A 27,352-nucleotide genomic window follows, 5' to 3' on the forward strand; every position below is an offset into this window, starting at 1 on the left:
CCAACCCCTCCCAAGCCCCGCCCCATGCAAGCCCCGCCCCGAATCTCGGGGGCGCGCGCGCGCGCGTGTGCGCGAGGGGGCGGGTGGGGAAGGACAGCCGGCGAGATCCGGAGGCGAGGCTCGCGCGCCCGCCCCCGCCCTGGCCCCCAGCTCCCACCCGGTCCGCCCGGCTCAGCCATGATCAAGGCGATCCTCATCTTTAACAACCACGGGAAGCCGCGGCTCTCCAAGTTCTACCAGCCCTATGTGAGTGCCCGCCGCCGCCGATCCGGGCGAGGGGGGAGTCGTTGGCGGCCGGCAGCGCCCTCCGGGCGACCCCCTCAGGCGCGTCGCGGCCCTTCTGGCGCCCCGGCCGCCGCGCGCTCCTGGCTGTCAGCCTCCGGGTGGGTGTGCCGGGTGCCCACCTCCCGCCGCGCTCCCTTCCTCCGACGTGGCTTTTCTCAGGCGGCTCCTCCGCTTGTCTGTGGGCTGGGTGGCTTCCCGGCTGTGCGGGCGAGGCCCTGGAGACTTCCCGGTGCGGGGCCGAAGCGGGTCCGGCGGCTGCAGCCCACCTGAGCGCGCGGGGTTTGCAGCCCACCCGGGTTTGCAGCCCGCTCCTGTTAGCAGCCGAGGGAGACTGTTAGAGCCGGTTGGTCTGGCAGCCCCACCTCCCCGACTCCCAGCCTTTCCTGCCTGACTTCTTTCTCTTCTCCTGTGTGGACAGATGGGCTAGTGTTTTGTTTTTTTTTTTTTCCGCTGTAATCCTCTTGTCGCGCAGGAACTTTGGCTTCCTGCGTTTGGAGAGACCTGCACGCTCTGTAGTCTCTCCCGTAGGCTGCCATACGTGATCGAGTGCTCAGTGTGACTTTCCGGTGTCTCCTTTTTAACGACAAAGATAAGTGAGGACCTAACGTTTCTCTGTGGCTTTTCCCCTAGCGGCTGTATTTTATTTACTCCTGCATTAACTGGCGAGGATTGTTTGATCAAGTAGAACGGCGATGCTATACCTGAAAGTGACCATTTCAGCGACTGGTTTGTCATTTTTCTACGTAAGGGAGTTTGCCCTAATTTATAGTTTTTCTTCTGCTTGCAGAGAATAGTAATATTTGTTCAACTCTTTCAGAAGTGTAAATATTGTGGGAAAACGCAGGTTTTACGGTAATAATTTACAAGTAATTTATCACTGTTTGATGGAGGGTTACAGACCAGTGTGCCTATCTGAGGGCAAAATTTACCACTGTGGAAACACAAAATTAGGCTCTCAGTGATAGGATTAATGTGGACATATGACTCTTGTTTATTGTTGCATTATTTATTGTTGTATATAAGTTTGTATTGGACATTTTGCTTAGAGCCAGAAAATGAACTTTCAATTAAATATTGAAACTGTGCCACGGCTAACACTTTTATGCAGATAAATCCCAGATGGAAGTCATTCCTGCCTTTAAAAATTAAATGTGACAGTTTCACTTTGCCTGAAATGATAATGCAGTCTGTGTGGAGGTGTTAGTTGAAGTGAGAAATCTTGAGCTCATTTCTCATATCCGTAAGTAATTTTGCTTTTGCTGGCGATAAGTAGAAAAGAATATTTTCTACTACTCCTGTTTCATTTTAGTGTAGTATAATTTCCATCCTAATACGTTTAAGAATTCTACATCATTCTTTAATCCAGGATAAAATTCTAGTTGATTTTTCTGAATGGAAAAAAATCCCCTTGATTTTACATTGTTACCCATTTGCCTTAAATACATTGTTGTGCTAGCCTTTCCTGAAGGTATCTTTCTTTGAGCCATTTTGTCCTGCCATCCATTTGCAGTGTAGAAACAGTATGTTCCAGTTGTGAAACAGAATTTTAACATGTGTTTCTCCATATCTCCACTTAATAATTAAGCGCTATTCAAAGTAGAAGGTTTTGTGGCTAATCCATAATATCAGTGTAACTACTCCTGTAGTGTAGACTTTAACTATGTGCAGAAAAATGTGTCGAATTTGAAATGCAGAAATACCTCTTTTCTCTTGTCCATTGCTGGCAACAGAAATATCTTTAACCTTTACTCAGGAGGTAGCAGTAAGGTTAATGTGGAACAGTGGCAGCTCTGGTGTCATTTTGTTGTTCAGTCGTGAAGAAATGTCTGACTCTTTGCGACCCTGTGAACTGCAGCACTCCAGGTTTTCCTGTCCTTTACTATCTCGCGGAATTTGCTCAAACTCATGTCCATTGCTAAATGACTGGTGTGGCTGGGAGTAGGTTGCTAAGAGATGTAAAAGAAGAATCTAGTGGTCACTGAACATGAGGAAGTGGGGGATGCCAGGAAATGTTATTACTCTTTCATAACTCGAGTTTTGCCAGCTTTTTATTTATTTTTGTCATTCAGGAATAATTTGAGATTATTTGTATATTTGCTTGCCATTTGATGGCAGAAATCCTTTTCATTCAATCAGTTCATTTATTCAGTTTTTATTCCATCAGTCAGTTTGTCAACAAATACTGATTTCATGCCTACCGTGTGCAGGCAGTGTTTTAAAATTTGGAGGTGAACAAACAGATAACTTATGCTTTTTCAGCTGGGACATAGACAAAGCTAATAAGTAGAATATATACCATGCCAGATAGTAATAGGTGCTGTGGGAAAAATAAAGCAGGGAAGGGTGATAGGGAATGCAAAGGTGGCACTTTAAAATAGAATAGTCAGATAAGTTTCTGCTGAGATGGTGATACTTGAGCAAAGACTTGGAAGAGGTGAGAAAGGCAGCGTTGCAATTATCTGGGGGAAATTCTTTCCAGGCAAAGGGAGAAGTAGGTGCAAAAGTCCTAAGGAGGGAATGGAAGAACGTGTCCTGTTGGAAGAACACCAGGACTAGCATGGCAAGAACAGACTGTCTGCAGAAGGAGGAAGCAAGGCCTGTGTGTATGGGGCAACAGAGTTTATTCTATTCTCACTGCCTGCGGTGTCCTTCCCTACCATTGCCAGATGCCCAGGTTCCAGGTGTACCTCATCACTTAAGCATCCGTTGAAGCCTTTTTGTCTTGCTTAAAGATTCCTCTTGGTTCTTAGGATTTTATTTTTATTTTATGATGGTATACTATTCTGTTTCAGATTGCATAATTCCTTGGTGCATCCTATACATTCCTTAATGGAAGGTATCAGGTTTTAAACAGATTTGGCAACCCACTCCAGTGTTCTTGCCTGGAGAATCCCAAGGACGGGGGAACCTGGTGGGCTGCCGTCTATGGGGTCACACAGAGTCGGACACGACTGAAGTGACTTAGCCGCAGTAGCAGTGTTACCCTCTGCAATCAACATTAAGCCTTAAATATAAAGAACTCTGTATTTCTTATTCCTTCCAACTCTAAAATTTAGTCTTTTTATTAACTGAAAGTTTTAAGAATCCATGTCTTTAGGACGGAAGTAATGAGGAAACAGCTGTTGCTGCAGCTGTTTTGGTTTTTAGTTGAAAGAGGCTTTAAGAAGTACATATCCAATAACATTGAGAGTTTTGAGCTTAATTTATTGAGGGATATCTAGGGATGTGGTTTGGGTATCATTCCTGTACTCTGATAGGATGCTGAGCTTTGAGTCCAGCAATAATGATTTGACACCGAAGAGTTTGAAAACTGTTTAACCATGCCAACCAGTTTCCCTTACTGCATTGAATTTCTATTTCTCATTTATTCTCCCTTATGATACAACAGTTTGTATTTACCCTTTAATAATACAGATTTCCAGTTCTTGCTATAATAAATATTTAGATTTGATGGTGCCTCCAACCTGCTGTTCAATGTATGGGACATATAAAGTCACCCTCGGTTTTCTAAACTGATGTTTTTGGTTCATTCTGCTAGAATCAGACATGTAAGATTTAAAAAGTGGACTCAGAATTCATTCACTTTTGTTTTTCCCTCCTGTATTCTTGAACTGGGCTTCCCAGATGTCGCTAGTGATAAAAGAACCTACCTGCCAATGAAAGAGACGTAAGAGATGCGGCTTCTCTCCCTGGGTCGGGAACATCCCCTGGAGGAGGGCATGGCAACCCACTCCAGTATTTTTGCCTAGAGAATTCCATGGACAGAGGAACCTGGCAGGCTACAGTCCATAGGGTTGCAAAGAGTCAGACACGACTGAAGCAACTTAGCACGCAAGCACATCCTTGAACTTGACTGCAGAAATTCAAATGTTTTTCTTGCTTTACTTCTTTAATTGACATTTAGCCACAGCGACTTGGCAACAGTAAACTTTAGTGTTTTAATATTTGCCTGGCAATATTTGTATATTACTATAAATCACTAAAGAGATTTATATTTCATAAGCCATATATATATTTTATATAGCCATCAAGCAAGGAAAAAAACCCTTGGGTTATGATTCTCATGTTATTAATGCACCATGGCATATCCTTTGGTGAATATCTGTAATAAAATAAAAGTGTTTTCCTTTTATATGAATTATTGTAATGGTGTCTACAGATTTAAGCAATTGTGTATTTATAAGGGTATACACAAAGTACAAAGAGGAAAGTTTTCAAACTATTACATACATGAGTTGTCTCAACATTCTTATAAACTATATCTGATTATTAAGTTGTTTTTCAACTAAATGAAAGCCCTAGATAGAATGCTTATATTGTTCTTTCCTTTTTTTGAATTTGTTTACATAAAAAATATAAAGTATAAGTATATATAACTATTTTTCTTTCAAAAAGTTCTTTGAGAAAGATGCATTGGTGTTGACTGATGTCTTTTTTTGCAGCTATTAAGACATTGTGGCAAGTGGGATAGTTAAACTTATTTTTATGATTGTATGTCAACAATTCTAAGTTTAAATTTAGGTATTATCACATATTAACACATAGTATTTGACTGGTTTGTTAACAAGATAATTCAAAATTATTTTATTTCCTTCCACATGAGTTAGGACACTTTTGGCTATACAAATTGAGTTTTATGTAACCTGACTCCAATTTGCTTTAAAAGGAACTTTGTTAGGATACAGAATAGGAAATGCAGACTAATAGACAAACTCCAAAATTATTTGATTCAGCAAATCAATGACTTCACTATAAATCCAGTTTCTTTCTCTTTCTCTGCCCTGCACTTTACAAAGTTGATATCCAAAGGTTGATTTCCTCCTTGAAATCAGTTATAATTAATAAAATCAACAAGGAGAGAGAGATCTGTTCCTATAATCCTAGACTATATCTTTCCCTTCAGTCTGGGTGGTTCTACCCAGTCTGGTTAGAGTAACTGGGATCCACCCTTACACCTCAGGCTTCCCTTGTGGTTCAGCTGGTAAAGAAGCCACCTGCAATGCAGGAGACCTGGGTTCAATCCCTGGGTTGGGAAGATCCCCTGGAGAAGAGAAAGACTACCCACTCCAGTATTCTGGCCTGTAGAATTCTATGAAGTGTATAGTCCATGTGGTCACAAAGAGTCAGACACGACTGAGCGACTTTCACACTTTCACTTACAGCTGAGGATGAGGGTGGAAATATGAAGAAAATTGGTATTCTGTTGGAAAAATGGAAGAGAGGAATGGATGTGGGTAGGCAAAAAAGTATCCACTATTCCCTCTTCATTAGTTCGGTTCAGTTCAGTTCAGTCGCTCAGTCGTGTCCGACTCTTTGCAACTCCATGAATCGCAGCATGCCAGGCCTCCCTGTCCATCACCAGCTCCCGGAGTTCACCCAGACTCACGTCCATCGAGTCAGTGATGCCATCCAGCCATCTCATCCTCTGTCATCCCCTTCTCCTCCTGCTCCCAATCCCTCCCAGCATCAGAGTCTTTTCCAATGAGTCAACTCTTCGCATGAGGTGGCCAAAGTGCTGGAGTTTCAGCTTTAGCATCATTCCTTCCAAAGAAATCCCAGGGCTGATCTCCTTCAGAATGGACTGGTTGGATCTCCTTGCAGTCCAAGGGACTCTTCAAGAGTCTTCTCCAACACCACAGTTCAAAGGCATCAATTCTTCAGCGCTCAGCCTTCTTCACAGTCCAACTCTCACATCCATACATGACCACTGGAAAAACCATAGCCTTGACTAGACGGACCTTTGTTTCCCCATCTACTTCCCATGAAGTGATGGGACCAGATGCCATGATCTTCATTTTCTGAATGTTGAGCTTTAAGCCAACTTTTTCACTGTCCACTTTCACTTTCATCAAGAGGTTTTTTAGTTCCTCTTCACTTTTCTGCCATAAGGGTGGTGTCATCTGTATCTCTGAGGTTATTGATACTTCTCCCAGCTATCTTGATTCCAGCCTGTGCTTCTTCCAGCCCAGTGTTTCTCATGATGTACTCTGCATATAAGTTAAATAAGCAGGGTGACAATATACAGCCTTGACGTACTCCTTTTCCTATTTGGAACCAGTCTGTAGTTCCATGTCCAGTTCTAACTGTTGCTTCCTGACCTGCATACAGATTTCTCTAAAGGCAGGTCAGGTGGTCTGGTATTCCCATCTCTTTCAGAATTTTCCACAGTTTATTGTGATCCACACAGTCAAAGGCTTTGGCATAGTCAATAAAGCAGAAATAGGTGTTTTTCTGGAACTCTCTTGCTTTTTCCATGATCCAGCAGATGTTGGAAATTTGATCTCTGGTTCCTCTGCCTTTTCTAAAAGTAGCTTGAACATCAGGAAGTTCACGGTTCACATATTGCTGAAGCCTGGCTGGGAGAATTTTGAGCATTACTTTACTAGTGTGAGATGAGTGCAATTGTGCGGTAGTTTGAGCATTCTTTGGCATTGCCTTTCTTTGGGGTTGGAATGAAAACTGACCTTTTCCAGTCCTGTGGCCACTGCTGAGTTTTCCAGATTTGCTGGCATATTGAGTGCAGCACTTTCACAGCATCATCTTTCAGGATTTGAAAGAGCTCAACTGGAATTCCATCACCTCCACTAGCTTTGTTCGTAGTGATACTTTCTAAGGCCCACTTGACTTCACATTCCAGGATGTCTGGCTCTAGGTCAGTGATCACACCATCGTGATTATCTGGGTCAGGAAGATCTTTTTTGTACAATTCTTCTGTGTATTCTTGCCATCTCTTCTTAATATCTTCTGCTTCTGTTAGGTCCATACCACTTCTGTTCTTTATCGAGCCCATCTTTGCATGAAATGTTCCCTTGGTATCTCTAATTTTCTTGAAGAGATCTCTAGTCTTTCCCATTCTGTTGTTTTCCTCTATTTCTTTGCATTGATCGCTGAGGAAGGCTTTCTTATCTATTCTTGCTATTCTTTGGAACTCTGCATTCAAACGCTTATATCTTTCCTTTTCTCCTTTGCTTTTCGCTTCTTTTTACAGCTATTTGTAAGGCCTCCCCAGACAGCCATTTTGCTTTTTTGCATTTCTTTTCCATGGGGATGGTCTTGATCCCTGTCTCCCGTACAATGTCACGAACCTCATTCCATAGTTCATCAGGCACTGTATCTATCAGATCTAGGCCCTTAAATCTATTTCTCACTTCCACTGTATAATCATAAGGGCTCATGTTATTTCTTTTGAATAGATATTTTCTTCTTCTCTGTAATTTTATTTTATTTTTTTTTAAAGATTTATTTTATTTTCTGGTTGGAGGGTCTTCATTGCCAAAGACAGGCTTTCCCTAGTTGTGGCAAGCGGAGCTTCCCTTTGCTGTGGTGTGCTGGCTTCTCGTTGCATGGCGTCTTCTGTTGAGGAGCACAGGCTCGAGGCACAGGGGCTTCAGTAGCTGCAGGAGTGGGCTCAGCAGTTGCGGCTCCCGGGCTCTAGAGCCCTGGCCCAGTCATTGTGGCACGTGGGCTTAGTTGCTGTGCAGCATGTGGGAGCTCCTGGACTAGGGGTCAAACCCGTGTCCCTTGCATTGCAAAGCAGATTCGTAACCACTGGACCTCCAGGGAAGCCCCCTTCTCAGTAATTTTAGATTGTTTCTGAGGATGTTACTGTCAAGACTAGTTCTTGGTACTATGTGGTTCTGAACACGTGACACAAAAAATCATACTTAGTACTTAGTTCAAGGTATTCCTTATACCAGTGGAATATTGAAAAATTCAAATCCTAATATAATCACAATTTTCGTAGGTAGTATGCTTAAAGACTTGCTTTTTAAAAAATTAAGATTAATAAACCTGTTGCCAATTGTGTTGAAAGGAAGAAATAAAATGTTCACCATCACAGTGATTTTTGGTTTGGGGGAAAAATTATAGTCCACTCCTCTGCCTTTCAGAACAGAAAAAGGCCTTGTATCAGGTGGCAGTATTATATTTCTTTGGTTAAGCTGATTGCTAAATTATTTATTGTTTTAATTTTTAAGTAAATTTATTGTGATTACATGAAAAATATGTAAGTATTAAGATCACTAAGGTCATCCTTGATTTCACCACCCATAGATAACTGTTGCTATTTAATGTACTTCTTCTCTATGTCTTCTTAAATTTTTTCTCTAGAGTATCCCAATGAAGAGTATATCCCTTTTAGACACTAATAACACAAAGAATGCGTTGAAGCTGTCATTGGATTTATAGAACACTTGTGGCTTTAAGATAACCAAATATTTTAATGTCTTGCTGTTAATGTCGTGTCACTAAGTCATGTCCACCTCTTTGCAATCCCATGGACTGCAGCATACCAGGCTTCCTTGTCCTTCGCTATCTCCCAGTGTTTGGTCAGATTCATGTTCATTGAGTTGGTGATCCTATCCAACCATCTCATGTCTAGCTGTTTGATTATTAAATATTTAAAAATGCATAATGTATGTTAATTGTATTTTAATAACTTGCATGTATTTTTTCCTCCATATATATCTTCCTCCCTCCCCCCATAGAATTGAACTTACATAAGTAACCTGAGTGTATCAGGGCCCTTCCCTTTTTTTGATTCTGAAAGGAAATCTTTGCTAATTTTTGTGATAAAGTCAAGGGATTCCTTCTTTAGCACTTGAAATTGTCTTTGTACTTTTGGGTTACTGATTTTTTCACTGCTGCTGCTAAGCCAAGGCAATTCTGGCCCTGTCAGCCTTCCTCTCACCAACTCATCTGAACTGCAATACAGATTTTCAGCTTTCTTTGCTAAAGGGTCAGGAAACTCTCAAGCTGTGTAAGAGGAGTAAAGGCCAACATTCTAGCTATCAGGTGTTAAATTCTTAAGACTCCAAGGGGAGACACTTCCAGGCTTAGTCCTTTGAAAGTAAGAGTGTCCTTTTGGGATACTATCTGACCTGCCCATTGCACTCTCCTTTCTCTTCTCCCCTGCCCATATTCCTTCAACACATGTTTATATGTTGTTTTGTATGCCCCTGTTCTAAGCTCTGGTAATATTGTAATGCGTAAGACTGACAGCCTCCCTGCCCTATGGGTTTATTAATACTTTCCAGTGACGACAAATAAACAATAAATGAATTATGTCAAACTGTGTGATTAGTCTGTGAAAAAAAAAATGAAGCCATGTAGGGGGATAAAGAATGATGGGGAGAAGCTATCTTAAATAAAATCATCAAGGAAAGACTCTTTACAAACCTGATGTTGGAGAAGATGAACTGTATGAGATGAGGGAGTGTTTGAGAAAAACTCAGGAAAGAACGTTTCAGGCAGAAAGAGGTGTAGGATCCCTCAGACGGGTCCACAGTTGGTGTGGAGGAATAGCGAGAAGGCAAGCGGAGTGATCGCAGGGAAGAGTGACCGGAGATGAACTGAGAGAGAGAGAGAGAGAGAGAGAGAGAGGGACTCATGCCTGTGTCAAACCGCGCCTTCTCTTCTTCGAGTCTTTCAGTCAGATGACATCATCCCTGTCGTGCTCTCCACAGGAAGAGGCGTTTCTCCTTGAATCCCACTTGTATTTTGCATGGTTGAACACTGCCTCTCGCCTCTGCAGGAGAGGTAGTGATGCTCCCCTCTGCTCAATTATTTTCTTCTCTACCTGGTTTGGAGAGGCAGGAGAGCTCGCCCAGCAAATGAAGGTAAAAGTGAGCACTCAATTCTGTGCAGCCTCTATATTAATGAGACCAGTGATCAAGCTGGTTTCGTTTCCTAAGTAACCTGTGAAGTAACACAGCTCAAGAAGAAAAGTATTTATCTTTCTCAGACATCTCACAGCCTTAATTATAGATGAGCAAAATCTCTGTGATGCCTACTAGACCAGCTCTGTTATTGTGCCAGGAAGCATTTCCATCTTTTCTGCTTTGCTTGGAGCCTCCCAATGCAGGAATCCATGGCTGTCAGTCGCTGTTCTCTTTGTTAGCCAGGAGCAAAGGGCTCTTGATTGGTGTCAGACCCACTGTTTTGTTTTGATGACTGTGTGCTCGCCAGTTAAGTGGGAAAGACTTTGAGTTCATCCCACCGCACATGTATTCTGCCATTACCTGTCACTGGTAATTCTTAGTGTGATTGTTCTAAAATGATTTTTATGGTGATAAAACATTTGTAACAGATTTACCATTTTAAGTATATAGCTCTGTGGCATTAAGTGTTGTGTAACCATCACTACCATCTGTCTGCAGAACTTCTTCATCTTCCCCACTTGAAACTTTGTACACTGTTAAACACTTAACCCCCCCGTTGTCCCCTTCCCCCTGGAAAGCCACTGGCGACCACCATTCTACTTTCTGTCTCAATGAATTTGGTTAAGAATCTCATGAAAGAGAAATCTCGCAATGTTTGTCCTTTCATGACTGGCCTCTTTCACTTGGCAGGCACGTGGTATGCATGCGTGCTAGGTTGCTTCAGTCGTGTCTGACTCTTTGCGACCCCATGGACCGTAGCCCGCCAGGCTCCTTTGTCCATGGGATTCTCCAGGCAAGAATACTGGAGTTGGTTGCCATGACCTCCTCCATGGGATCTTCCTGACCCAGGGATTGAACCTGTGTCTCTTATTTTTCCTGCATTGGTAGATGGGCTCTTTACCACTAGTGCCACCTGGGAAGCCCTTCACTTGGCATGGTGTCTTCAAAGATTTAACAGTGTTATTGCATGTGTCAACTTTTCCTTCTTTTTCAAGGCTGAATAATATGTATATATGCACGTGCCATGCATTATTTGTCCATTTGTCTATTAATGGATGCTTGGGTTCCACTTTTTGACTGTTGTGAATAACGCTGCTGTGAACCTGGGTGTTAGGTTACACTTCCCTGTTAACTAGTGATGTTGAGCGTCGTTTCGTGTGTTTACTGATCGTTTGTATATCTTCTTTGGAGAAATATCTAAGAACTTTGCCCATTTTATAATCAGGCTATTTGGTTTCTTTGTTGTTGAGTTGCTTCTTATCAGATACATGATTTGCAGATATTTTCTCCCAATCAGTGAGTTGCTTATTCACCCAAGGAGTGGTATCCCTTTTCAAAGGATAGTGTCTTTTGATGCACAAAATTTTTGCTTTTGGTGAGGTCCATCTTTTTTTTTCTCCTGTGCTTTTGGTATCATATCCAGAAAATGATTTTTTAATGACTATATAATAGTTTATTGAATCATATATCATAATTTATTTAACCAGTCTTCTGCTGTGGACTTTTATTTTGAAAAAGGTTTTTTAAAGTGAATATTGGGTAAGAAAATACTTTCAAAACCTGATGCATAATAAAAACTCAGTACTTGTTACCTAAATTAATAATAACTTTTGTTGCTACTTTTATTATTACTACTTCTTGTTACTTCCTATCCTTGGTTGGAAAGTTATATAGCTAAGGGACTATAGAACAGTCCAGAGATTGTTCCTGGATGTTCTTTCTATTTCCTCAAAATGAATCGTCTCTTTGTAGACCTTGTTTTGGAGTGAACTTCCTTCTAATTACAAAATGCAAAGTTCTACAAGATTCTTCCAGAGAAGAGAGTTTCATTGGGAGGTGTTTTAAACAGAAAGCTAAAAAACTTGCCCTAGCTTTTTTTTTTTTTTTTTTTTTAATTTTAAAGAATTACCTAACCTTTAAAAAAATCTTTAAGGTATAATTTATAATTCACATACTATAAAATTTACTCATTTAAAGTGTATATATAATTCAGTGATTAAAAAAAATTTTTTTATTCATGGCTGTATTATGCAACTATCAGCATAATATATATTTAGAACATTTTTATCAAACCAAAGGAAACCTCATACCCATTAACAGTCAATCCCTAATCTCTACTCCCCCCAGCCTTTGGGCAACTATTAATCTATTTTCTGTGTATTTAGATTGGCCTATTCTAGACATCTCATATAAATGAAATCATGAAATATGTAGTCTTTTGTGGCTGACGTCTTTTCACTTAGCATATTTTCAGGATTCACCCATATTGTAGCACGTATCAGTACTGCATTTTTATGGCCAAATAATATTCCATTGTATAGACATACCACATGTGTTTGTCCCTTTATCAGTTGATGGATGATGTTTGAACTGTTTCAACTTTTTGACTACTGTGAATAGTGTTGCTATGAACATTCATGTACAAATTTTTTCTGTGGACATGTATTTTCATATCTTTTGGTTATGTATCTAGGAGTGGAATGACTAGGTCATATGGTAACAATGTTTATTAATTGTTTAAAGAACTGCCAGATTGTTCTCCAGATTGTCTATTCCAATTTAAATACCCATCAGCAATGTATGAAGGTTCCAATTTCTCCATATCTTCATTAATTCTTATTTTATTACATGTCTTTTTGATTCTAGTTAATGTGGTAGATGTCAGATGGTGTCTCATGATTTTCGTTTATATTTTCCTAATGACAGTGACAGTGAGCATCTTTTCATGTGCTTATTGGCTATTTGTATATCTTTGGGGAAAAGTCTATTCAAATCCTTAATCCCTTTTTAAGTTGGGTTATGTGTCTTTTGGTTATTGAGTTTGTAAGAGTTCTTGATTTACTCTGGACGCAGACACCTTGCAGATACATGAGTTGTGCATCTTTGTTGTTGCTTCTGCTTTCCTGACAGTGTCATTTGCGGCACAGAGGTTTGTGATTTTTAAAGTCTGTCTTTATTTGGCCACATCACCTCTTTGTTGCAGTACCCAGCCTTTGTTACCCTGTGACATGTGGGAACTTAGTTCCCTGACCAGGGTTCAAACCCACATTCCCTGCCCTGGAAGGCGGATTCTTAACCAGTGGACCACAAGGGAAGTCCCTGCTGCTGCTGCTGCTAAGTCGCTTCAGTCGTGTCCGACTCTGTGCGGCCCCATAGATGGCAGCCCACTTGGCTCCTCTGTCCCTGGGATTCTCCAGGCAAGAATACTGGAGTGGGTTGCCATTTCCTTCTCCAATGCATGAAAGTGAAAAGTGAAAGTGAAGTCGCTCAGTCGTGCCCGACTCTTAGCGACCCCGTGGACTGCAGCCTACCAGGCTCCTCTGACCATGGGATTTTTCCAGGCAAGAGTACTGGAGTGAGGTGCCATTGTCTTCTCTGAGGGAAGTCCCTAAAGGTTTCTTATTTTGATTTTGTCCAATTTATCCTCCCTTCCCCCCTCCTTTTGCCTGTGTTATTTTGGCATATCTAAGAAAACTTTGTGTAATCCAAGATCATATAGGTTATATTTCCTTTCAGGAGTTTTGTAGTTTTCTTACATTTAGGTCTGTGATCTTTTTTTGAGTTAGCTCTGTGTATGGTGTGGGGTAAGAGGTTAATGTCATTTTTTGCAGGTAGCTATCCAGTTTTCCTCTCACCATTTATGGACAAGACTATTCTTTTCCCATTGAATTGTCTAGGTACCTTACTCCAACTTTCCTCCCCCAATTTTACTTTGATTTTTAGTTCTCAGACCTTTCAGCTTCCACCACAGTTCAGGCTCTCTCTTTAAATATTTCAGACTCAGTCTATCACCTTCTCAGCTGTTTTTTACTTAAATTAAATAATAGGGTTTTTGCCACTGAAAGTGGCAAACTTCTTAGTATGATAGATGTTAATTTTAGAGTGTTGATAATAGTTTTCACATATTGAGTGCTTTCTTGTGCTAAGCATTATTAGTACATTTTTATATGTTGTAGGGGGAAACACCATTGAGTTCAAAGAAATTTAATAAACTGTCTGGGCAAGCGCTAGTATAATTTCTGTTGCAGGTGCTGTCTTCTCTCCTTGTTGGTTGGGATTTAGGGGTATGATGACTGCTTGTTCTTTATACACTCAGGCTAAAAGTGAAGCCTACTCACATATACCAAGTTTCCAGGCAGACTTCCAACTTGGGCGAGATCTGGCAAAAAAAAAAAACCCACGTAACTGAATTTTTTTTGTTGAGGGCTTCTCTTTTTCATGTTTTCTAAATGTTGGAGTGCTCTGTGGCTTAGTTTGCAAATTTCTTTTCCCGTTAGGAAAAAGACAGTCTTTCTCTCCCTTCTGCATTTTAATGCAAAGTAAACTAATTATTATTCCTCATATATGCTGCTCACTTGGGTCATGCTCTGGTCCTTGCTTTGGCCCAGACTTTTCCTTCTGCCTCCAATATCAAGTAGCATCACATTCCTCCTTCTCTGCATTCCTGAATTCTGTCTGTTCTGTAAGTCCATCCCTAGATATATGTCACTTTTCTTTGAAAATAATCTTGCTGCTGAAAATCATGTGTTCCCCTTGGCTTCTTACAGTATTGAATATAATTTTTGTGCTGTTCTTATGTCAGAGGTTATCCCCTTTTATCATAAAGATGTCTATTTCTTTTTTGAACAATAAAAAAGGCAAAATATAGCATATGAAATAAATATGCTAAGTAGATATATTCATTTTATTTCTTGTTTTAAGCTCTTTTGGAAAAGAAACTTTCTTTTTGTGTTGGTAATTGTTGATATTCTGACATTCAGTGGAGTAAATGAATGCACTTTAAGAAAAAAATTATTTGTGGGAGGCAGGGAAGTGGATAATGATACATTTACTGTCTGATTAGGGAAAAGTTTGGGTTTTAAAGTCGCCTTTTGTTTGGGATATATGTTTAGAATCAAGGAAGGAACATAGAAAAAGGTAAGGTTTTATTAGTGGGCTACTGGATTTTTAAAATTTAATTTTCAATGTGGATTAAGAAGTATTAAAAATAATAAGCATTGTTTTCTTTATGTAATTCTAGTTGTCTTTAGACCGATGTAATCTAGGAGATGTGACTGACTGAAATGTATGTGTATCTTTTGACTTCTGTTATGAAACTGTAGCATTAGGAAATCTGATCAGCCTGAAGCAAGCTCCAGGCTTCTTTATGAAAGCTGTTAAATTAAGTTGATTTTTAAAGAAAGGGAAATTGTCTTTTGTCTGTAGAGACTTGATTTGTTTAATCTTAACTTAGACTTTGGTTGCTTGAATAAAATTTCAGGGCTTCTTTCTAGTATTGATTTTCTCAGTTGAGTATTGCTTGGTATTTTAAGAAAGATGATTCCAAGTAGCAGTCTTGAAGTTTGTATGAGAAATTCTTTTTACTGTTAAAACAGTGAAACGTAATTAAAGTTTAACATATTTAACCTGTTATTTGTTTATAAACAATAATGTAATGCAAAAAGATAACTTTTCTTAAAACTCCTGTACGACCTTTATACTATCATTAGAATTCTAGAGCTATTTAATGGATGATGACAAGGCCTCTAAATGAATATTCTAGAGTAAGTCAATGTTAATCCATGCTTATTATGTGCCAGCTGTTGTTTTTTAGAGCATTATGTGTATTAATTCAATTCTCACAACAACTCTGTGAGTAAATATTATTATTCTTGCTACCAGAGGAAAACTCAGGCAGGTAAAGCAATTTGCTCAAAGTTACACAGTTAATAAAGACCATATTCAGGAATAAACCCAGGTAGTCTGGTTGCAGAATCCATACTCTCTTCCCTCCCTTTTTTATTTTTAGCTTGCTTATCAAAGTTGTATACATAAGCATAGGTTATAGAATGTAACTGGATTCCCCACTGGCTCAGCAGTAAAGAATCTGCCTGCAGTGCAGGAGATAGGAATATCCTTTGGAGGAGGAAATGGCAACCTATTCCATTATTCTTGCCGGGAAAATCCCATGGAATGAGGACCCTAGCAGGGTCGTAAAGAGTCATAAAGAGTCGGATATGACTAAGCGACTGAACACAAACACACAAAGAGCTATTATATAGTTCTGTAGAATTTATTATGAAAAATAACATGCTCTTATTCCCCCCCTCCTGTAGGTACATACATTTATCTGATAACTCGGTGTTTATTACATGTCTCTAAATAACATGCTTGTTTCGTTGCCTGTAGGCAATGGGCATTTTTCACTTGTAGGCATGATCTGTTGACTTCTGCTATTGAAAATGATTATTTAGCTCTTTTTCGACCTCTCCCTCTCAACATCTGTATCCTTCCAATCCTTTCATAGTTATTTCATAATTTTGGTTAGATCAGTATTTGGTGTTTACATTAGTTTCTTTTGTGAACACCATCCTCATCTGAACCATAAGTCGATTAGTGTTTCCTGACATTCCCTTTTCCTTGAAGATACAGTTGCCTTTTCCTTTGATCTAATCTTTTGTTTGAAAGAAAGTTTACTTACCCCTAATTCATGTCTTTGTCAGTTGTCTCAGTTCTATACATTTTCTCTCAGTTTCTTATTCCTGAAGAAATCTCTCCTGGAGAGATTGATTCAAGATGGCAGAGTAGAAGGACATGCGTTCATCTCTTCGTGTGAGAGACCAGAATCACAACTAGCTGTTGAACAGCTATCCACAGGGGGACTCTGGAACCCACCAAAAAAAAGAAAGGAAATCTCTCCTGAAATCCTTTGGACCTGCTTTATGGCAGTCATGTTAGAATCTTTGTTATTGTAGATATTCATTTTTCCTGTTCCTGTGTTGGATCTCCTCTTGCTTGGTTATTTTGGTTTATTACCTTACCATGGTGGAACATATCTTCCAGTAACTTCTTGAGAAAGAAAGATCATGGGAGATATTAATAAAATTTTTTGAGACTTTGCAAGTCTGAAGAGACTGTAACTTTACATTAACCAGCAATAGATTCCAGCAATAGAATTCTTGCTGGAAATAACCTTTCCTCAGAATTTTGATGGCATTGCTCTATTGCCTTTTAGTTTCCACTATTGTTATCAAAAAGCCTGATGAAATTAAAAGTATCTATTCTTTGTGTATAGACCTCTTTTTACTCTCCAGAAAATACATAGACTCCTGTTTGTCTGCAGTTTCTTAAGTTTCACGGACCCTTGCCATGAATCTGTTTTCATTAGCTGTGCTGGGTTCTTGATGGGCCCTTTAATTCTGGAAATTCTTGTTTTCTGTCCTTGAAAAATTTCTCAGTTCTTTTTTTTGAATCTCTTTTTATTTAGCATTCCTCTAGATTGTTGTTCTACTTCTGTTATTCTTTCTCACCTATTTTTCTGCCCTTTGGTCCGATTTTTTGAATGGTTTTCTCACTTTATTTTCCAGTCTTTCCCCTGATTTTTAAAATTTATCCTCATATTTTTAATTTACATGAACTCTTTCTAAAAAATTTCTGAATGTTATGCTGTTCCTGTTCATAGTTGGATTATTTTTCTTACCTCACTAGTTTTAATGACATATACTTAAATTTTTTCTTCAGTCTACTTGGTTTATTTCCTTTCAGTTGCTTTTCACCCCTAGTTTTGTCCTTAGCTTTTATTTAGAGCTTTCATCGGATGTCCACTGATCTCTGGTCGACTTCTTTGTAAAAGTAGGATACGAAAAGCTAACTGGAGACCCTGACTCCAGGTTGTTGTTGTTCAGTCACTCAGTGTCCGACTCTTTGTGACCCCAGGACTGCAGCACACCACGCTTCCCTGTCCTTCACCATCTCCTGGAGTTTGCTCAAACTCATGTCCATTGAGTCAGTGATGACAGCCAGCCATCTCATCCTCTGTCATCCCCTTCTCCTCCTGCCTTCAGTCTTTCCCAACATCAGGGTCTTTTCCAATGACTTAGCTCTTTGCATCAGGTAGACAAAGTATTGGAGCTTCAGCTTCAGCATCAGTCCTTCCAATGAACATTCAGGATTGATTTCCTTTAAGATTAACTGGTTGGATCTCCTTGCAGTCCAAGGGACTCTCAAGAGTCTTCTCCAACACCATAGTTTGAAGGCATTGGTTCTTTGGCACTGCTTTTTTATTGTTGAGCTCTCACATCCATACATGACTACTGAATCCATAGAGGTTGTCTATATGAGCTTTACTTGAGATGGTCAGGCTAGGCAGTTTCACTAGTGTAACGATAAAACTGCTATAACAGCAATCTCCCCAAGTCTTTATGCCTAATACAATAAAGATTTATTTTTCACTCCCATTAAGTCTAGTATTAGTGTTCCTGATCAGCTAGAACCTTCTTTGTGGGCATTTATTTGTCATTCTTGAAATGGTGTCAAAGGAACTTCTGCATCTAGTTACCATGGAAGATAGTATAGGAATTTTTATAAGTGAGGTTTGGATGGTATATTTTTAAAAATAAAAAAAAATTTTATTGACATATAGTTGATTTACAGTGTTGTGCCAATTTCTGCTATACAGCAAAGTGACTCAGTAATACACATACATTGTTTTTTAAAAATATCCTTTTCCATTATTGTTTATCACAGGATATTGAGTATAGTTCCCTATGCTATACAGTAGGAGTTTGTTGTTTATCCATCATAACAAACACCCTCTTCCGACAACACAAGAGAAGACTCTACACATGGACATCAGCAGATGGTCAACACCGAAATCAGATTGATTATATTCTTTGCAGCCAAAGATGGAGGAGCTCTATACAGTCAACAAAAACAAGACCAGGAGCTGACTGTGGCTCAGATCATGAACTCCTTATTGCCAAATTCAGACTTAAATTGAAGAAAGTAGGGAAAACCACTAGACCATTCAGGTATGACCTAAATCAAATCCCTTATGATTATACAGTGGAAGTGAGAAATAGATTTAAGGCCCTAGATCTGATAGACAGAGTACCTGATGAACTATGGACTGAGGTTTGTGACATTTAACAGGAGACAGGGATCAAGACCATCCCCATGGAAAAGAAATAGAAAAAAGCAAAATGGCTGTCTGGGGAGGCCTTACAAATAGCTGTGAAAAGAAGAGAAGTGAAAAGCAAAGGAGAAAAGGAAAAATATAAGCATCTGAATGCAGAGTTCCAAAGAATAGCAAGAAGAGATAAGAAAGCCTGCCTCAGCAATCAACAACAGAATGGGAAAGACTAGAGATCTCTTCAAGAAAATTAGAGATACCAAGGGAACATTTCATGCAAAGATGGGCTCGATAAAGGACAGAAATGGTATGGACCTAACAGAAGCAGAAGATATTAAGAAGAGATGGCAAGAATACACAGAAGAACTATACAAAAAAGATCTTCACGACCCAGATAATTACTACGGTGTGATCACTGACCTAGAGCCAGACATCCTGGAATGTGAAGTCAAGTGGGCCTTAGAAAGTATCACTACGAACAAAGCTAGTGGAGGTGATGGAATTCCAGTTGAGCTCTTTCAAATCCTGAAAGATGATGCTGTGAAAGTGCTGCACTCAATATGCCAGCAAATCTGGAAAACTCAGCAGTGGCCACAGGACTGGAAAAGGTCAGTTTTCATTCCAATCCCAAAGGCAATGCCAAAGAATGCTCAAACTACCACACAATTGCACTCATCTCACACTAGTAAAGTAATGCTCAAAATTCTCCCAGCCAGGCTTCAGCAATATGGGAACCGTGAACTTCCTGATGTTCAGGCTGCTTTTAGAAAAGGCAGAGGAACCAGAGATCAAATTTCCAACATCTGCTGGATCATGGAAAAAGCAAGAGAGTTCCAGAAAAACATCTATTTCTGCTTTATTGACTATGCCAAAGCCTTTGACTGTGTGGATCACAATAAACTGTGGAAAATTCTGAAAGAGATGGGAATACCAGACCACCTGACCTGCCTCTTGAGAAACCTATATGCGGGTCAGAATGCAACAGTTAGAACTGGACATGGAACTACAGACTGGTTCCAAATAGGAAAAGGAGTACGTCAAGGCTGTATATTGTCACCCTGTTTATTTAACTTATATGCAGAGTACATCATGAGAAACACTGGATTGGAAGAAGCACAAGCTGGAATCAAGATTGCCGGGAGAAATATCAATAACCTCAGATATGCAGATGATACCACCCTTATGGCAGAAAGTGAAGAGGAACTAAAAAGCCTCTTGATGAAAGTGAAAGTGGAGAGTGAAAAAATTGGCTTAAAGCTCAACATTCAGAAAACGAAGATCATGGCATCCAGTCCCATCACTTCATGGGAAATAGATGGGGAAACAGTGGAAACAGTGTCAGACTTTATTTTTTGGGGTTCCAGAATCACTGCAGATGGTGACTGCAGCCATGAAATTAAAAGACACTTACTCTTTGGAAGGAAAGTTATGACCAACCTAGATAGCATATTCAAAAGCAGAGACATTACTTTGCCAACAAAGGTCCATCTAGTCAAGGCTATGGTTTTTCCAGTGGTCATGTATGGATGTGAGAGTTGGACTGTGAAGAAGGCTGAGCACTGAAGAATTGATGCTTTTGAACTGTGGTGTTGGAGAAGACTCTTGAGAGTCCCTTGGACTGCAAGGAGATCCAACCAGTCCATTCTAAAGGAGATCAGTCCTGGGTGTTCATTGGAAGGACTGATGTTGAAGCTGAAACTCCAGTACTTTGGCCACCTCATGCAAAGAGTTGACTCATTGGAAAAGACCCTGATGCTGGGAGGGGTTGGGGGCAGGAGGAGAAGGGGATGGCAGAGGATGAGATGGCTGGATGGCATCACCGACTTGATGGACATGAGTTTGAGTGAACTCCGGGAGTTGGTGATGGACAGGGAGGCCTGGCGTGCTGCAATTCATGGGGTCGCAAAGAGTAGGACACGACTGAGCGACTGTACTGAACTGAACCGATGAACATAGGGATGCATGTATCTTTTCAAATTATAGTTTTGTTTGAGTATATACCAGGAGTGGGATTACTGGATCATATGGTAATTCTGTTTTTCGTTTTCTAAGGAACCTCCTGTAAGTTGACTGCACCAACTTACATTCCCACCAACAGTGTAGGAAGATTCCCTTTTCTCCATACCCTCTCCAGCATTTATTATTTGTAGACTTCTTAATGGTAGCCGTTCTCACCAGTGTGAAATGATACCTCTTTGAAGTTTTGATTTGCATTTAAGGAAGACATACATATGGCCAGTATTTTTTTTTTTTTAACAACTGGCTTACCTGGGAGGAAAGAGCTCTATGTTGTAGTATTTGCTACATGGTATAAGTACTCCGTTATGGTCAGTTTCATGCTCTCAACATGATGTAGTGACATCGTGTGACGGAATGCAGAATTTGGAAGAGATATGTATAGTTGACTTTCAGTTGTGCCAGCTCTGGTATAGAATTCTGGGAGCTGATCAAAGTAAAGAACTAGGGATTTCAGCATCTGGCTTATTGACATTTTCTTTTTTGCCCCTGTTTTCAGTATGGCCAGGTATTTACTTTTATTGCTGCCCTAAGAAATGACCACAAACTTAGTGACTTAAAAATAATACAGATTTACAGGCACACCTCATTTTATTGCCCTTTGTTTTATCACACTTTAACCCAGATTTTGCATTTTTTACAGATTGAAGGTTTGTGGCAACCCTACCTCAAGCAAGACTGCTCCAGTTTTTCTAACAGCATTTGCTCACTTGTGTCTCTGTGTCACATTTTGGTAATTCTTGTAAAATTCAAATATCTTCATTATTATTTTCTTTGTTATAATGGTCTGTGAGTGATCATTGATGTCACTGTTGTAAATTTTGGGGATGCCACAAACCACCCACATATATGAGAGCAAACCAAATGTGTGTGTTCTAATTGCCCCACTGACCAGCCAGTCCCCTTCTCTCCCCCACTTCTAGGCCTCCCTGTTTCCTGAGATACAACAGCTTTGAAATTACAGCAGTGAATGACCTGATCATAGTCTATAAATTGTTCAAATGAAAGGAGGAGTCCCACATCTCTCACTTTAAATCAAAAGCAAGATGTGGTTAGGCTTAGTGAGGAGGGCATGTTGAAAGCTAAGGTAGGCTAAAAGCTTGGCCTTTTGCACCAAACAGATAGCCAAGCTGTGAGCGCAAAGGAAACATTCTTGAAGGAAATTAACAGTACTATTGCAGTGAGCACACGAATGATAGGAAAGTGAAGTAGCTTTACTGCTGATGTGGAGAAGTTTCAGTGGTCTGGATAGAAGGGCAAACCAGCCACAACATTCCTTTAAGCCAAAGCCTAATCCAGAGCATGACTAATTCTTCAGCTCTGTAAAGGCTGACAGAGGTGAGGATGCTGCAGAAGAGAAGTTTGAAACTGGCAGAGGTTCATTCATGATGTTTAAGGAAAGAAAGCTTAGTAACATGAAAGAGCAAGGTGAAACAGCAAGTGCCGATATAGAAACTACATTGAGTTATTCAGAATAATCAAGATGATGAACGAAGGTGACTGTACTAAACAACAGACTTTCCGTGTAGACAGAACATCCTTCTATTGGAAGAAGATGCCATCTAGGAAGGGCCTGGCATCAGTGATTCAAAGACTAGGCTGACTCTTGTTAAGGGCTAGTGCAGCTGGTGACTTTCATTTGAAGCCATCGGCCCTGGGATTTGGGGGATCGCTCATTTACCGTTCCCCAAATCCCAGGGCCCTGAAGAATTATGCTAATGTTATGCTAAAGTTGTGCTACTCTGCTTGTGCTTTATAAATGGAACAACAAAGCCAGATGACAGCACATCTGTTTACAACATGGTTTACTGAATTTATTTTAAGTGCACTGTTAAGACCTCCTGCTCATAAAAAAAAATTAAAAATTTCTTTCAAAATATTATTGCTCATTGACAATGCAGGTGGTCACCCAAGAGCTGTGGTGAAGATGTACGAGATTCATGTCATTTTCATGCTTGCTAATACAGTATACAGGCCACAGATCAAGAACTCATTTTGACTTTCAAGTCTTCTACTTTAAAAAATATATTTTGTAAGGCTATAGCAGCCACAGACAGTGATTCCTCTGATGGATGTGGGCAGTCAGTTGGAAACCTTTCGGGAAGGGTTCACCATTCTAAATGCTATTAAGAGCATTTATGATTCAGGAGAAGAGGTGATAATATCAACATTCACAGGAGTTAGAAGAAGTTGATTCCAACCTTTGTGAATGACTTGCAGGGGAGGGATTCAAGACTCCAGTGAAGGAAGTAATTGCAGATGTGTGTGAGATATAGCAAGAGAACTAGAATTAGGAGCAGAGCCTGAGGATGTGAATGCAGAGTTCCAAAGAATAGCAAGAGAGATAAGAAAGTCTTCCTAAGCGAACAGTGCAAAGAAATAGGGGAAAACAATAGAATGGGAAAGACTAGAGATCTCTTCAAGAAAATTAGAGATACCAACGGAACATTTCATGCAAAGAGGGAAACAATAAAGGACAGAAATAGTATGGACTTAACAGAAGCAGAAGAGATTAAGAAGAGGTGGCAAGATTACACAGAACTATACAAAAAAGATCTTGATGACCTGGATTATCATGATGGTGTGATCACTTACCTAGAGCCTGACATCCTGGAATGTGAAGCCGAGAGGGCCTTAGGAAGCATCACTACAAACAAAGCTACTGGAGGTGATGGAATTCCAGCTGAGCTGTTTCAGATTCTTATAAAAGATGATGCTGTTAAAGTGCTACACTCAGTATCCCAGCAAATTGGAAAAACTCAACAGTGGACACAAGACTGGAAAAGGTCAGTTTTCATTCCAATGTCAAAGAATGTTCAAACTACCACACAATTGCACTCATTTCACACACTAGCAAAGTAATGCTCAAAAATCCTCCAAGCTAGGCTTCAACAGTACTGGAACCAAGAACTTCCAGATGTACAAGCTGGATTTAGAAAAGGCAGAGGAACCAGAGATCAAATTGCCAACATCCGCTGGATCATAGAAAAAGCAAGAGAATTCCAGAAAAACATCTACTTCTGCTTCATTGATTGCCTTTGACTGTGTGGATCACAACAAATTGGAAAATTCTGAAAGAGATGGTAGTACCAGACCACCTGACCTGCCTCTTAAGAAATCTATATGCAGTTCAAGAAGCAACAGTTAGAACTGGACATGGAACAACAGACTGTTTCCAAATTGGGAAAGGAGTACATCAAGGCTGCATATTGTCACCCTGCTTATATACCTCATATGCAGAGTATACATGCAAAATGCTGTGCTGGTTGAAGCACAAACTGGAATCAAGATTTCTAGGAGAAATATCAACAATGCCAGATAGGCAGATGATACCACCCTTATGGCAGAAAGCAAAGAGGAAATATTTTTACTTCTTGATGAAGGTGAAAGAGGAGAGTGAAAGTGCTGGCTTTTCATTTTGTTTTAACTCAACATTCAAAAAATGAAGATCATGACATCTAGTCCCATCACTTCATGGCTAATAGATGGGGAAACAATGACAGACTTTATTTTCTTGGGCTCTAAAATCACTGGGGACAGTGACTGCAGCCATGTAATTTAAAAGATGCTTGCCCCTTTGAAGAAAAGCTGTGACAAACCTAGACAGTGTTAAAAGCAGAGACATTGCTTTGCTGACAAAGATCTGTGTAGTCAAAGCTATGGTTTTTACAGTAGTCATTTATGGATGTGAGAGTTGGATGTAAAGAAGGCTGACCACCGAAGAATTGATGCTTTCAAATTGTGGTGTTGGAGAAGACTCTTGAGAGTCCCTTGGACTGCAGGGAGATCAATCCTAAATTAAATCAATCCAGAATATTCATTGGAAGAACTGATGCTGAAGCCGAAACTCCAATACAAGAGCCGACTCATTGGAAAAGACCCTGATGCTGGGAAAGATTGAAGACAGGAGGAGAAGGGCATAACAGAGGACTGGATGGTTGGGTGGCATCACTGACTCAATGGACATGAGTTTGAGCAGGCTCTGGGAGATGTGAAGGACAGGGAAGCCTGGTGTGCTGCAGTCCATGGGGTTGCAAAGAGTTGGACATGACTGAGCGACTGAACAACAACAATATGATAAAACTTGAACAGATGAGGAGTTGCTTCATAATGATGAGCAAAGAAATGAGATATTTTTTGAGATATTTTGAGAGAGAATCTACTCCTGGTGGGGATGCTGTAAAGAGTGTTGTTAGGACAACAAAGGACTTAGAATAATTCATAAATTTAGTTGATAAAGCAGTTGTAGGCTTTGAGAGGACTGACTCCAGTTTTGAAAGAAATTTTCCTGTGGGTAAAATACTGTCAAGCAGCACTGCATGATTGCTCCTTTATGAAAGGAAGAGTCCATCAATGTGGCAAACTGCACTGTTGTTTTATATTATTTTTTATTATTTAATTATTTATTATTTAATTATTTAATATGTTTTATATTAAGAAATTGCCATTTGGGAGAATGGCATTGAAACATGTGAAATGTCATGTATGAAATGAGAGGTTCATATGAGGTTCAATGCACGATGCTGGATGCTTGGGGCTGGTGCACTGGGACGACCCAGAGGGATGGTATGGGGAGGGAGGAGGGAGGAGGGTTCAGGATGGGGAACACATGTATAATTTTTTTTTTAATTAAAATTGAATAAAAAAAAAAAAAAAGAATCATACATACGAATAGACTGGTGGTTGCCAAGGTTGGCCAGGGGTGGGAGTTAGGGGAGAGGGTAGGAGTGGGAATTTGGGATTAGCAGATACAAGCTGGTGTATATAGAATGAATAAAAAACAAAGTCCTATTGTATAGCATGGCAGCTACATTCAGTATCCTATGATAAATCATAATGGAAAAGAGTATGAAAATGGATGTGTATATATATATATATATATACACACATATATGTATATGTATAACCGAATCACTTTGCTATACAGCAGTAATTATTAGCATTGTAATTCAACTATACTTTGATAAAAGATAATTTTAAAAGATGCACAGGCAATCCCATGTCAGTGGAGTCAGGGTCTCCATAAACACAGGTCAGGCCACAGGACCCGGGCTGCCCAGAGAAGCAGCAGCCCCTCCCACATCCCTAGTGACCACCCATAGAGAGCAGGTTCTAGGTGCCTGGAGAAAACAGGCTGAAGTGATAAACCAAGCTATTTACTATTGTTATGGACTGAATGCTTGTATCTTCCCGAAATTCATACATTGAAATTCTAATCCACAATGAGGATTATGTATTAGGACATGGGGCCTTAGGTAATTATGTCAGGAGGGTGGAAGCCTTATGAAAAGTATTAGTGTCCTTATAAGAGGAGACACAAAAGCTCTGATCCCCTCCATGTGAAGATGCAACAAGACCACAGCCTCTCCAAGTCAAGAGGGAAGCCCTCACCAAATACCAGATCTGCTAGCACCTTGATCGTGGACTTCTCAGCTCCTAGAACTGTGAGGAATAAGTGTTTGTTGTTGCAGCCATGCAGTCTATGGTAATTTGTTGTAGCAGCCTGAGGGATCTAGGACAATTATGATCATGGCTGGCACTCCCCCCCCCCAAAAAAAAAAAAGAAATTGCCATAGTCACCCAAACCTTCAGCAACCACCACCCTGATCAGTCAGCAGCCACTGAGGCAAGACCTTCCACCAGTGAAAAGATTATGATTCAGGGAAAGCTCAGATGATGGTTAACATTTTTTTTAAGCAATAAAGTATTCTTTAAGGTATGTACTTTTTTTATATATACATAATCCTGTTGAATACTTAGTAGCCCACATTATAGAATGAACATAACTTTTTTATGAACTGGGTAACCAAAAATTTTGTGTTACTCCTTTTATTGCTGTACTGTGGTCTGGAAGCAAACCTTCGATATTTCCAGGGTATGCCTTTATATGCACCACGTTTGTTTTCTTTACGCATGGACACTTAGGTTGTTTCCATATATTGGCTATTGTGTATAATGCTCAGATGAACATGAGAATGCCTTTATCTTTTCAAGTTAGTATTTTCATTTTCTTCAGATAAAAACTTGGAAGTGAAATTGCTGGATCATGTGGTAGTTCTGTTTTTACTTTTTTGAGGAACCTCCATACTGGTTTTCATAGCAGCTGCACCAATTTACATTCCCATCAACTGTGCACCATGGTTCCCTTCTCTCCACCTGCCCGCCAACACTTGAGCATCTTTATTATAGTCATTCTGACAGGTGTCAAGTGATACTTCATTGTGGTTTTAGTTTGTATTTCCCTGATGATTACTGATATTGAACATCTTTTCATGTACCATGTGGCCATCTGTATGTCTTCTTTGGAAAAGTCTATTTAGATTTTCTGTCCTAAGGTTTAAAATTAGGATTCTTTGGAATTTTTTTTTTTTTTTTGCTATTCAGTTGTATGGAGTCTTTATATCTTTTGAGTATTAACCTCTGATCAGATATATGGCTTGCAGACATTTTCTTCCATTCAGCGGGTTACCTATTTTGTTGATGGTTTTCGTTGCTATAGAGA

General features: G+C 39.9%; 1 protein-coding gene across 7 annotated transcripts in view; it reads left to right on the forward strand.

Annotated features, from left to right (window-relative positions):
* Positions 1-40: 40 nt before the first annotated feature.
* Positions 41-27,352, forward strand: part of AP3S1 (adaptor related protein complex 3 subunit sigma 1) — a 75,593-nt gene continuing 48,281 nt past the window's right edge. For 6 of the 7 annotated variants that reach the window (XR_003512874.1, XM_027552639.1, XM_027552634.1 and 3 more), the window contains exon 1: positions 41-246. Coding sequence is in view for 6 of the 7 variants with exons in the window: in XM_027552639.1 (XP_027408440.1) it covers positions 178-246 (69 nt within the window). In the remaining variant the exon portion in view is untranslated. Of the gene's footprint in view, positions 247-9,881; positions 9,903-27,352 lie in introns of those variants that run through there. The other variant, XM_027552635.1, reaches the window with a different exon arrangement.

The sequence above is a fragment of the Bos indicus x Bos taurus genome, chromosome 10 (assembly GCF_003369695.1).
Source record: "Bos indicus x Bos taurus breed Angus x Brahman F1 hybrid chromosome 10, Bos_hybrid_MaternalHap_v2.0, whole genome shotgun sequence".
NCBI classification, from domain to species: Eukaryota; Metazoa; Chordata; class Mammalia; order Artiodactyla; family Bovidae; genus Bos; species Bos indicus x Bos taurus.